The sequence below is a fragment of the Bufo gargarizans genome, chromosome 2 (genome assembly GCF_014858855.1).
Source record: "Bufo gargarizans isolate SCDJY-AF-19 chromosome 2, ASM1485885v1, whole genome shotgun sequence".
Taxonomy (NCBI): Eukaryota; Metazoa; Chordata; class Amphibia; order Anura; family Bufonidae; genus Bufo; species Bufo gargarizans.
The window spans coordinates 221,887,288-221,900,728 of NC_058081.1; the positions used below are offsets into that span (position 1 = coordinate 221,887,288).

Here is a 13,441-nt window from a genome sequence, read left to right on the forward strand (position 1 = left end):
GAATATTTGGTATCAATGGGAGCTCTGACGGCCTTTTCCTTTAAAGTGTTAGCATGACAAAACTTATCTTTTCCAAACTTTCTGTAAATGTAAAGGATCAGTTCATTGACGTTATGGAAGCCTTTTATGCTTGCCTAATGAGCGTTTGAAAACAATTAGTGCATTTTGCAAACAGAGTAAACTTGATGAAATAATTACGCTAATAACGGCCAGTAATGGAATACGAAGGGTTATCTCAAAGCTAATCCGTAAGTAATGGAATTGGTGTATCTCTGATTTTTCTCCTTGCCATTCCCAGTGTGCAGGGGAACGAGACAAGCGGTTATGGGAAAGGGGGAGCCACTGGAGGCCAGCACAGAAAACGAGACCTTATCTGAAGCAATTAATCAAGAAACTCATATTGTGGGACAATTATTCAAAGCTAATTCTAAAATAGCATTAGAGCCCCAGGTCCTGAGATATTTTTCCTGCATTTTGTCAAGGTCATTGAGAGCAGTGGGGCAAGTCCTGCATTAGAATGAAGGCATCCGTAGAACTAGTTAATGGGTTTATATCCGTGTTTACTGCAAACAAGGAGCCAGCAAGTGTTTGTGGAACAATAGCGCTGTGGCTGTGCCGCTTTCTTCTCAAGGAATGTAAAATAGAATACAGAAAACGGGCCCATTAACACCACCGTATATTTGTGTCCGCATCCGTTCCGCAGCCCCGCAGGTCTTATTCTTCTCCATTTTTACGGCAAGAATAGGCATTTCTGTCATAGGGCTGCCCGCTCCATTCTGCAAAATGCAGAATCCACGCGGCTGGTATCTGCAATTTGTGCACTGCAAAATGGATACGGATGTCTGAATGAGCCCAAACGGCATAAATCATTGTGAATGTGACTTATTATGTGTGGCAAACCCAACTGAAATACCTACTCATCTAACTGGATAAAAATCCCACAACAGGCCTCATTCACACGTCCGTGTTTGATCAGTGATTTCCATCAGTGATTGTGAGCCAAGACCAGGTGCGGCTCTAAATACAGAACGGGTGCAGATCTTTCCCTTAGGCTATACGGATTAGGTCCGGATGCGTTCAGTTAAAAATGCCCGATTTCGCTAACAAGTTCAGTCAGTTTTGTCTGCAATTGCGTTCAGTTTTTATTGTGCGGGTGAAATGCGCATTTATGCGTTTTTCACTCGTGTGCTAAAAAACTGAAGGTTTACAAACATCTCTTAGCAACCATCTGTGAAAAATGCATCGCATCCGCACTTGATTGCAGATGCGATTTTTCACACCGCTCCATTTACTTCTATGCGTAAAAAACGCAGAATATAGAACATGCTGCGATTTTCACAAGTGATGCGTGAAAACCAACGCTCATGTACACAGACCCATTGAAAGAAATGGGTCCGGATTCAGTGCGGGCGCAATGCGTTCACGTCACGCATTGCACCCGCGTGGAAAACTCGCTCGTTTGTAAGGGGCCTTATACCTCATCTCTGTGTAGACTTCGCTCCTGGTTTTGTCTCACAATCGCTGATGATCGCTGACTGTGAAAGCGGCAGCAATATGTTGAATTAAATTACACAGTTACTTAGGTCCCATTCACATGACCGTGTGACGGCTGTGTCTGTTCTGCTTCCGCATCCGTGCCGCAACTTGCGGATTGCGCCCCCATTGAAGTCAGTGGGTCTGCCATGCGGCGAGCATGGCCAGTGCCTGTGTTTTGTGGATCTGCTATTTGCAGTTCTCAAAACGGACATTGTGGTCACATTGTAGTGTGAATGGGTCCTTTAATCATGAGATGAGTTATATTTTCCAGTAATTATCTCATTTTAGTTGGAAATGATTAGTAATGTAGAGATGAGTGACTGGTTGCAGATGATATTGCTGGCTTAAATTGAAAATCTATTTTGTATTTACATAATACGTTACATAATACTGTACATACGTGTTTTTTACGATGGAACTCTGGTGACAGATGCCACTGTATGACCTCAGTCTGAGCATCTATTTAATTGTTTTTGTTTTGTTTTTTTTGGTTTGTTTTTGTCGTCAAGTCCCCATTCCCATGACCGTATAGCTGCCGTGCCGACGGGTCCACACAACACTGGCACCAGCCGTGTGAACTCTGCATCAAGATGCGGACCTATTGACATGAATGGGTCCGCAATCCGCACAGTACAGCAAAAGGTAGGACATAGTCTATAGTTTGCGGTGCAGAGGCACGGAAGCCCATGGAAGGCCCTCCACACCGCAAAAGATGGAGCATGTCCTTACTTTTGCCGTATGTTGCGGATTGCAGACCCTTTCAACTCAATGGGTTCGCACCACGATGCAGAGGGCACAGCGCCCATATGGTCGTGTTACTGGGCCGTAAACGTAAAACAAAAAGATTGTGAACCCAACCTAACGCTAAGCAGCTGGCTGCTCAATGGTCACTAAACTGTGGCTCTTAAGCCTCATTCATTGGTTGCTATGATGCCGTGCGCTCCTGCAATGCCAGTCCGGTACCTCACGGACCGTGTTCCACGGACGTCTGCATGAGGCTTTAGAGAGGGAAGCCTCAAGCAGGGAACCACTTCTCGCTCGTGTCGGTATGCCCTAATGGGGTGGATGAAAAGGCCACATTCTGCTGCTGCCTGTCATTTCTATTAAAGGAAGTTTTTGATTTGGTGACGCAGCTTTAACTTGCTATTTTAGCACATTTTCCCTTTTAAAGTTGGGATGGGGCAGTGCCAGTTTTACGTGTGCTTCTTTGCTGGTGGGTTGTAATCTCGTCGTCGCTCACACAGTGACGCTTCCTGCCTCCGGTCACGTGCCTGAAAGTTGTTCAAATCTAACATCTACATTTGTACATATTTTCCTTTCTTTTGCTCGGACACAAATGCTTTCTAGCCTCTAGTACTGTTGAGAAGATTCCTCTGCCTCCTGCAGAGCGTTGTTACTGTCATCAGTAAGAACGTGGATGTGGTGATTTATGAGTCCAATTTATTGCATGTGACAGGCAAAGGGAATAGGTTGAGGTGCCCTTATCATAAACTATATCATAAATAACAAAGGCATAGCGCTTTGAATGCGGTTGTGGTGTCAGCCGCGAGTCCCTGTAAACAGCCTGGTCTAGTATGTAGTCATAGAAACTCTGAGTCCTGCTGTTATCAGGGCGCTCTGCTGTTATGTGATACAGCACCATTACCATATATATTAGTCCATTTATAATACCAGGTGTCAATGGCGGTCTGCTGTGTACACAGCTAGGCCGTGCAAACCTCCAAATGCATCCGTAAATATGCGCAGGTACCCATAGGAGGACTAAATTGCTGCAGTTGATGTGCAGTATTGATAATTTTACGGTGGGTACATTTAAATAAAACTTACTTCCAATATTCTCGTCAATAAATACGCTTCAAGAGCAGACTCTGCAGCCACCGAAGACGTAAAATGCTTTTTATTTTTTTTATATTTTTTTTATGAATGAGTGAGTGATTTTACAGAATCAGATGATTTTATCATAATTCTTTTACAAGGGGTACCTTTTTTTAATAGGTCCTTAAAGGCACACTACAATCAAACTTTTTGGCACATATTAACTGCCTATATGTGAATATTATATGTTAGTTTTTCTTCATACAAAAACAATGGATATATGTCGTCACTCTATATTCTGCTTTATGTCCTGACCTTTTTAACTTCCTCCTTTGTTTGGACCTTTAGCATAGCAAACAGCCTCACTTGACTTTCTCAGTCAGACCTTTCACCTATGAGTGACTCGGAGCATCACACACAATACACTGCACTTCTGTGGGCATCTTTATCTAGGCCTATCAAGAGAACAAGAAAGCTGTTATCCCAATTCTACTAATCTACTGTTAAACTAGCAGATAGCCTCTTCCCCTCACAGAAGCAGTCATATAATAATGGACTCCCTATCTGTATAGGAGGTCTTCTTTCTGTTGACCACTAAAGAGGGGTAACATTTTGTATTTAATTTTCAGTGGTATGCATGAATAAGAAAATGTCCAACAATTCTTAAAATTATTTTATATGAATATTGAGGTTAAAAAAAAAATACCCTTTCACCGCTCCTGACCTGCCTGTTTTAATAGCTCCATGCATTCCCCATTATAATAACAATTCTGGAACATATTTTCTTATGTCTCTATGTTGTGCCATTCCTTTATAATTTTCACTAGAAGTTATGAATGAATTGCTAGCAGTCTGCAGTAAGGGTACAGAGGGGAGGTAATCAGTTGGGGGGTGTACCTGCACAGACCGACTCTATCCAATCAGTGCTGCCATTTTCAGACTGTGCAGGTACACACCCCCAACTGGTTACCTCCCCTCTGTACCCTTACTGCAGACTGCTGATGGCAATTCATTAATAACTTATAGTGCAAATAATAAAGGAATGGCACAACATAGAGCCGTTGGAATAGAGGCTCCAGAATTGTTAGTATGTGGGGAATGCAGGAAGCTTTTAAAATAGGCATGTCAGGAGCGGTAAAAGGTCCCCTTTAATGACAAATAGAGGCTACAGTATGGCTGCGTTCTTTGTTGCCTTCTATTTAACCACTAGTTCTGAAATTTTACGGTCTGTAATAAGGGAACCTGCCATGTTAATAATGCTGTGCAGTCTTCAGGTAGCATACCATGGGAAGTGATTCAGTGTAACTAGTAATTTATTCATTAAAATCCCTGCTCATCCTGAGCTTGGGAGTCCACTGGGTAGGTCCTACTCATTGGTCTTGTAGGAGTATGCATACAAGATGGCTATTTATCACTAAGTAGGACCACCTACTAGACTCCCAAGCAGAGGTTTATATGAATATATTACTAGATCTATTATATAGTTTTCTGGAAAAAGATTCATTTCACTCTGCTGTAAAATGTGCCTACAGATTGGGCAGAATTTTTCATGTGGTTATTCCCTTTCTGATTTTTGGGTAGGAATTTAAAACAAGTACAGGTTGTAGTCTATTGAATTTAATGGTTGTATTTTCTTACCTTTTACAGAGGAAGAAGAAGAGCAAGTACCCACAGATGGCGGGACTTCAGCAGAAGCTATGCAAGTACCTCTTGAGGAAGGAGAGATGGAAGACGATGAAACTATTAATGATGAGAACTATTTAAGTAAAAGACCCCTGGAAAGTCCAGAAGTCCTGGAAATGCCTTTTGCAAAACGGCAAAGATTAGCCAATAGTAAAGGAGATATTTTGGATGGAACATTGGAACCCCGAGAGCCGCTTAGTTCAATAAATGCTCAAAAGGTTTCTCCCATGCTTTCACCTGCTCAAATTCAGGACACTTCTGATTTGTCTATTTCTTCTTCAGATCCAATACTGCTTTCTCCTGTTCTTAAACCCCAGACTCCATCTTCCAAACCATTAGAATCTAAAGCATTTACCTCCAAAACAAAATCAAAAAGTTCACCTGGACAAAAAACAAAATCTCCCAAATCCGCACCCTTGGCTACAGTTCTAGGTAGTCCTATGCGGTCACCTAAAAGTGCTCAAAAAGATAAGAAGTCTCCTGGACGTGCCAAAAGTCCTAAAAGCCCCAAAAGCCCAAAATCTTCTGGCCCGGCTACACAACCGACTATTAAATCAGAAACACCTAGCCGTACACCACTAGCTGCATTAAGTGAAAAGATTGGAAGAGAGAATATACAGGTAAAACAAAATCAAACATCACAGGATTCTGAAAAACTAAATGCTGAAACTCCACCCAAAAGACCATCAGTGGCTGATAATACAATTGAAGATTCAATTGATGCTGTCATTGCTCGGGCTTGTGCTGAACAAGAACCTGATCCATTTGAGTTTTCCTCTGGTTCTGAATCTGAGGGTGAGGTCTTTACTAGTCCAAGACGACTCTCAATAGCAGAACCTGCTACTCCTAAAATTGTAGCCCCAAACAGCAGTCTTGGTAAAGCATGTAGCACCCCAATACCTGCTCAAGGAGGCACATCCAGTTCTGATATTTCATGGACAATGGATGACTCCATAAATGAAGTTATTCGAAAGGTTAACCAAGAAACTCAACCGAATATGTCTGTGGGTCAACCATGCTTTTCCTCTCCCTCTGCATCTCCTCCCACTCCAGAACCACTTATGAAAACTTTTGAAGAGAAGTCTAAACTAGCTTCTCCAGTTGAGTTGAAGAAAAAGGCAAAGAAAGAACTGAAAACAAAGCTGAAGAAAAAGGATAAAGAAAAACAGAAGGACAAAGATAAAAGCAAGGACAAAAGCAAAGACAAAAACAAGGAAAAAGACAAAGATGGTATTAAAGATTCAAAACTTCAGTGGAAGGATGCTATCATGGAGGAGGACAGTGAGATGCATAGAATCAAGTCAAAGGATCTGAATGACTCTGAACAGAAACCAAAGCAAAAAGAGAACAGCGGGAAGAAAGAAAAGGAAAAACATAAGAAGAAAGATAAAGAAAAGGGTAAGAAGGATAAAGAAAAGAAAGAGAAAGGAAAAGATAAAAACAAAGAAGAAAAGCTTAAAAGTGTACCATCAACTCCTGCTGTATTGCCACCTAAAGACTTGTCACTGCCAATTATAAGTACCCCCAATGCAGTAAGGCTGCCACCTTTGTTGCCTGCCGTGTCACCATTAGTTCCAGAAAAAGCAAATGAAGATCGAGAAAAAACTAAAGAGAAGGACAAGAAAAAGGAGAAGAAAGAGAAGAAGAAAAAGAAGGATAAAGAGAAAGTAAAGGAGAAGGAAAAGGAGAAAAAAGAAAAGGACAAGAAAGACAAAGATAAGGAAAAACACAAACATGACAAAGTAAGGTTTTATCAGTGTCTGCTTTTTGGCATACCATATTGTGCTGTAAAGGTGACCATGCACATTAAAGATGAACTCCCACAAAATGTTTTATTCTCTGACCTGTCGGGAAGATAGGTGATGTAAACTGTAGTGAAGGTAATTTTTAGTTATAGTCTTCCTTCTGGTCCTCAGCTGTGTCATGTGACCAGCACTCTGACTCTCTAAATAACACAGAATCGTATGTGTGGACAGGAAGCCAGTTTCTCTAGGTATTACCATGGGAGCCTCAATGTCAGTCTTATAGGAATGAATAGAGAAGTAACTGACTTCCTGTTCTGTGTCAGTTGGAGATCGGAGTGCTGGTCACATGACACAGCTGAGGATCAGAAGGGAGATTAACTCACAAATAGTCACCGGTAAGAAGAATATCTCCACAACAACTCACATCATTTATTTCAAACCGGTCAGAGAATAAAATTTTGTGGGTATTTTTTGTTGTTGGTTTAACACGATGGTGGGGTCCCAAATTTCCTTCAGCAGCATGTATCGGGAGAGAGGAGGATCAGTTTGTTGAAGCTAAACATGCTTCGTCCTTTGGTTCTCTATAAGCCTCCTTTAGACATGTCACGCAGCAGCTTAGCGTCCTTTTACACGGACTGCTGATTGGATACACGTTCGTTCAACGATCAGTCCTGACAATTGGCCTGTGTAAACTGTTCATTGATCATACGCTCATTTGATTGTATATTTCATGTGGGCATTAAAATCTGAAGTTGTTGGCATAACATTGCCCTGTGTTAATGGGTTGTGCTGAAGGCAGTAATGACTTTGTGCTAAATGATCGCACTAATATACGTTTAGGCTCACACAGTGCCACTGATTGCGAGCTAAACGAATGATGATCGACATGCTGTTTGATCTGTCGGTGCCCATTTCAGCAGGGCCGTCTGTCTGTGTCAAAGGATCCCTGCATCACGCTACCTATTTGAGAACACATGCATGCTCAACCAAGCCAAACGTGCATGGGCATGCAGAGGGTAATGGGTCAGAAGTAGAGATTCATACGAATCAATTAGTTCATCAAAACAGTCTTCTTGAGCAGCAAGCGGCTGGCCTTACTGCTCAAGAGTCATCTCATCCCCCTTGATTGACAGGGCCAGAAATCTCGCCTGGCCCTGTCAATCTTGCTCCTGCGTTATTGCTCTGGGGACCTGTAAGTGGGCACATGCCGTTCCAATCTGCATCTGCACTGTTCCGGTAGCAGAGATAGAGCCTCTGCGCCTGTGCCGTTACTGAGAGCAAAGGCGCAAGAGCAAGACTGAGTTGAGGAGGAAGGGGATTCCTCTTGAGCAGCAGGACCAGCCCCTTCCTGCTTAAGAAGTCTGTTTTGATGAACGAATCCATTCATACAAATCTGGTTGGAAGTAATATCCATTCAGCCGAAAGCTGTCCCAAATGTATGGCCCGCCAGCTATAAATCAGTTTGTAGGATGGGTCTTAGTGTTGCGCGAACTTGTGTTTTTTAGTTTGGCGTCTAAAGTTCGGGTTATTGAAGAATCGCGTTATGGATTCCGCTACCACAGACCATAACGGAATTTAGAATCCATAACGCGATTCTTCGATAACCCGAACTTTAGACGCCAAACTTAAAGCACAAGTTCGCTCAACACTAATGGGTCCTAAATAGGGCTGGGCGATACGGCCTAAAATCTATATCTCAATATAATTTGAAGCATGTGCGATATAACGATATATCGCAATATTATTATTTTCTTTATGTATACAAATTACATTGCCACCATCATGTCCCCCAGCCAGCGCCATCAGCCCCATGCCATAGCCAACTCCCCCCCCGCCAGATTCAGGCCCCTGCTAATATACTTACCTTTCCTGCATGGAGCGTGTCTTCTTCCCAGCATGCACTGGGAGGGACCTGACTATGCGCGAACGCAAGGCCCTGGCCAGTGCAGAGTCAGTAGGCCCCGGAGCGGTGAGCAAGAAGCTTCAATTCACTACTGCTCCTTGGTCATCTTTCGCTATATGGCGATATAACCAAAATCTATATCGTTGCCCGAATTGATGACTATATCGTATATCGTTTATATCGCCCACCCCTAGTCCTACATATTGCTATGTAGGTGACTTGGCCCTTTTAAGATATAAAGTGACCCAGACCAATGGAGGAACACTGTAATAACGTTAAATTGACAGGGCTGATCGCTAGCCATCAGAAAGTCTCAGCAGAGAAGATAAAGCAGAAAGCTTCCCAACACAAAGAATTCCCGTAATACCTTAAATTGTACAGCGAATTGCAGATAAGTGTTTCCTAAATCCTGCTAGTTAGGATTTGAAACTGGTTCCCCTTTAAATTACTGTCATTTTCCCCGGCTTTTTGCTGCTCTGCTGGGGTTTTAGGAGCAATATGGAGTTAAAGCTTTATCAGTTGGTGCCCCAAGGTATGTGGCAAAGCAGCTAAATCCTTAAAGATTAGTAAAAAATGCAGCACATGGCAGTAAAGGGTTTAGAAGACTACCATTATTAGTTCAGGTGAAAGGAGAGTTGCTTATACATTAAACTGGACAAATCCACTAACAATGGATTTTAAGGCACTTACAAAGGGATGTTGTATGGCAATACTTTTGCTTTTCTGGTGATTTGGGAAGCTTAAAAGTAAAAACACTCCCGGTGTCAGTTTTGTGGTTTTCCCCAAAGGCCAGTTGTCCTTTTTAACTCGTAATGTCCTGATTTTGATTTTACTTCTGGTTACAAAAAGGAAAAAAAAAAAAGAAATCCCTGGCATGGAAGTGCAGTTTGTCATAAATTAAAATTGTAGTCAAGCCAAGCAATGATTGAATCTTAATGAAAATGGAGATAACACATTAACACAGCAGCGGCGCTAATGAAAATGTAAATGAGATTTTTGTTTTGTCTAAATGATTACATTGTCTTTCTTTTTTTAATATCCCATCCACTACCAGAGGGCCAAACTGTGCCCCGCTGAGCAAATCCTACAAGCTGGGAAGAGTGTACACAGCCTATAGACCAGTGGTGGCGAACCTATGGCACGGGTGGCAGAGTCCCCTCTGTGGGCGCCCGCACCCTGGAAAAATTCTATGGTGTACCAATATGCCTTAGACGTTTCCTGACATTCATCAGCACAGGCAGGGCAGTGAATGTAGGCAGGCTATTCTAGCTAAATGATAGAGTACATGGAATATATACTGTATTGGACTGTAGTGTTTAGGTTAGATTGCGATAAATAAGTGGGTTTTGGGTTGCAGTTTGGGCACTCGGTCTCTGAAAGGTTTGCCATCACTGCTTTAGAGTCCTCTCCAGAGTATAGGGCTGGTATTGTACAATGCAGAGGAGCAGTATGCCCTACAATATAGCGAGGCATATGAGTGCAAAACATCCTCCTGAAATGATCAGTGTGGCAGACCAACAATTTTTTGGGTAACGATTGCCACCTTTGACACACACAAGCTTTAGTAGACTTGTTGTCGGTCAGTTTTTAAAATTCCCCAGGGAGCAGACAGGCTTATAAGGGGGGGGGGGGAGAGCTTAGTGTCACTGAGCTTTCTACAAACTTTGCATTATTCAATATATACCAGTGTATGTACATGAGTAATACTGTTTCTCGACATTCTACCACTTGTATCTGGCGGGTGTTTTTCAGCAGCAGTTTTCTTCTGTGCTTGCTGAATATCTGGTTTGCAGTTTTCTGAGGCATGGTAGGTGGAGGCTAGCTCCCATTCACTGCACACACAGAAAGTAGAGGAGAATCTGCTTCCTAACTGTCTCACAGTCACACAGAAGCAGCCCCAGGATAATGGCCATTACAGAGAAGTACTGACCTGTATTTTTGTAGATGAAGCACTTGTGCTGAGCTAAATGTAGCTGTGAAGTCTCTTTGTCAGTGCCTGTCTCCTCAGCTCCTGCTCACTTCTTCCCCCTCCCCTCTCCATACACTTATATTGACATGTGTAATATGATCCAATTACTGAAATGATCCATCCTGGATTGGAGGGTGGAGTTTGCAGGAGACATTTAAACAGCTGATAATATGACATTTCTAGATTATAAAACACATTACAAAGCTTCTAGTGCTTGCTTGTACTATTGATTTATGCAAAGTTATATGAAATGTTGGTGACCATTTAAATAGTTTGGTCCAGAGTTGCAGTTTTGGCCCTTAGTGGTTGCTATCTGATCGAAAGTGATGATGTTGTTCCCCAATCATTAGTGTCAGCAGTCACATGTGCATGAATGGACGGAGCTGCCATGTGCATTGTCGCAGATCTGTACAGATGTTATGCCATTAATTGGTATATATCCGTAGTTTTCACCTCAAGAATTGATGTCGGTTCTTTTTCTACATTGTAGGTTTGAAAACCACACAGAATGAAAGGTGTGGGCTCCCATTGAAAACAGTACACAACAAAATGTGCTATGTAAATCAGCTTTGTGGATATGCCCTTTAAAGTGGTATTTCCATCTTATCTCTAGGATACGCCATCAATGTCAGATAGACATGGGTCCCACCTCTGGGGGCGGCCTCCCTCCATTCACCACTTTTAGACTTCTGTAAATAGTTAACTGCGCTCTCTTGGCCATTTTCAGAACTCTCATAGGAGTAAATGGAGAGGACATTGTGCATGTGCAGTATGCTCTCCTACACGTCAGAGGCCCCATTCTAGAGACAGTTGCAGGCCCCACTTCTTGGACCCACTCCTATCTGACAATGATGAGCCAACCCCTTTAAGGTAAAGTAATTAGTACATCTGTATGGAGACTGTTCTTCTGGGGAACACACTACATACCTAAACATGAAGGACACCCACTTTTCAGGGCCCTCTCTATTAGCTATAGCAGAGAACCACTGGAAAGAGTATCTACTGCTATGGTAGCCTTGGTATGACCATATATCATATAATCACTCGTCATGTAACAGATGTTGGAGAAATAGCGGGATACCCAGTTTTGCGTGGGTGTTGGGAGTCACTTTCTAAGGTCACTTTAGCATTGAAAGGTTGGCAGGGTTAAAGGGATTCTGTCACCCTGAGTTTGGACTATTATCTACAGTAATACATGTGCAGTACTTCAGATAAGGAGTCCCCTTTTTTATTTGATTATTTCCTACAGTTCCTGGGTTCCCCGCTGTCGGCACTGAAATACACAGTCCGGACTGCTGTGCTAACATCATGGAGAGGACTCCGGTGAGCATGCACAGCAGTCCTGACAGTGTATTTCAGTGCAGCTCTGAGCGCTGAGTGATCTGGGCTCCTTATCTGCAGAATTACTCCTGTATTAATATAGATAGTGGGCCGAAATCGAGGCAACAGATTCCTTTTAAAGTGACAGTAGGGCACACCAAACTGGAGTGGAGAAATGAGATACAGGGTGAGATTTTCCAACACTGGTGTAAAGTAGAACTGGCTTAGTTGCCCATAGCAACCAATCGGATTCCTCCTTTCATTTTTCAGGGCTCCTTTTGAAAATGAAAGGTGGAATCTGGTTACTATGGGCAACCAAATCAGCTTTTCGTTTGACTAATTTGATAACTCCCCCCACTGATTGTATAATTGCTGCTGCTTTGTACATGTATCTGCTGGTGTTTGCTGCCTTAGCTAATGTCCGTCCCGGGTTATTTTCAGCAGGTTGTATTTGTGACTGACTTCATGTCCTTTTGATTTAGCAGGCCAAAGTGGAGTTATCTATTCCTGCCCCGTCTCCTGTGATCCCGCGGCTGACGCTGAGGGTTGGCGCAGGCCAAGATACAATGTAAGTATTGCTGTGTGCTGTAATGTGTTGGGGAAACTAGTGATTGGCCCCAAAATAATGCATTAGTGTACTTGGTGTAACCGTGCCCCATCGAAGGCTGCTTTAGAGAGAACCTGCCCCCTCTCCCGATACGTCTCCCCCAGTAGATGATGATCCTGGAGCGTCTCTCCTTGTATCTCTCCTCTGTACTTTCCCTCTCTTATTTCTCCTAGAAGCTGAGGAATAAGTTGACATCTGGGTGTTTTTTACCAGTTGGGTTAAGAGTGCGATGGTGGTTGCAACACTCAGTGGTCAATGTAGTCATGCATTTCCAATAGGAATAACAGAGGAACCGTTTTGGAGCTGTATAATTATTTCCTGGGGAATACAAGTGTTGACTAAAACAGACATGTCAGGAAAGGGGACACAGCCCCTCTAAGTGGAAAGTATTGTGACCGAAGGTCGTTTTCTAACCCCAGGACCTTTATATTGAGTTTATCGAATGTCCTCCTATAGCTCTGAATAGTTGTAACCAGTCTCTTCCCGCAGGGTTTCCACATTTAATGAGCATCAAGCCCCCTATGAAATGTGGCATTCCCGGACGTCTCCCCCTGACAGTTCTGCCTGTCGCACTGTCGTGGTGCCACGTCCCTTCTGGCTCCCCAGTCCGCAGTATACTCTTACAATAGCAGCATTTTCCGACATACCAATTCTAAGGCTGCCAAATAAGTGTTTCACGGAAATTTACTGGATTCAATTCTAATGCAATTAGACCTCATTTGGTTCCCTAAATAAATAAAAGGTCATTCTGCAAATGAAGCTTATCTCTGGGCACAGCTTCCATAAATTGTGTTTTAATGTTTTTTACCAGATCTTATCCATAATGGCTTAGGTGGCGTTAGTTCATTTGGACTTAAAATATT

The 13,441-nt window shown here is 42.7% G+C and overlaps 1 protein-coding gene across 1 annotated transcript in view; it reads left to right on the top strand.

Moving 5' to 3' along the window:
* TAF3 (TATA-box binding protein associated factor 3) overlaps positions 1-13,441 on the top strand; it is a 112,745-nt gene that overhangs the window by 83,452 nt on the left and 15,852 nt on the right. The window contains 2 exon segments of the mRNA XM_044280046.1: positions 4,999-6,776; positions 12,457-12,539. Of these exon segments, the coding sequence (XP_044135981.1) occupies positions 4,999-6,776; positions 12,457-12,539 (1,861 nt within the window).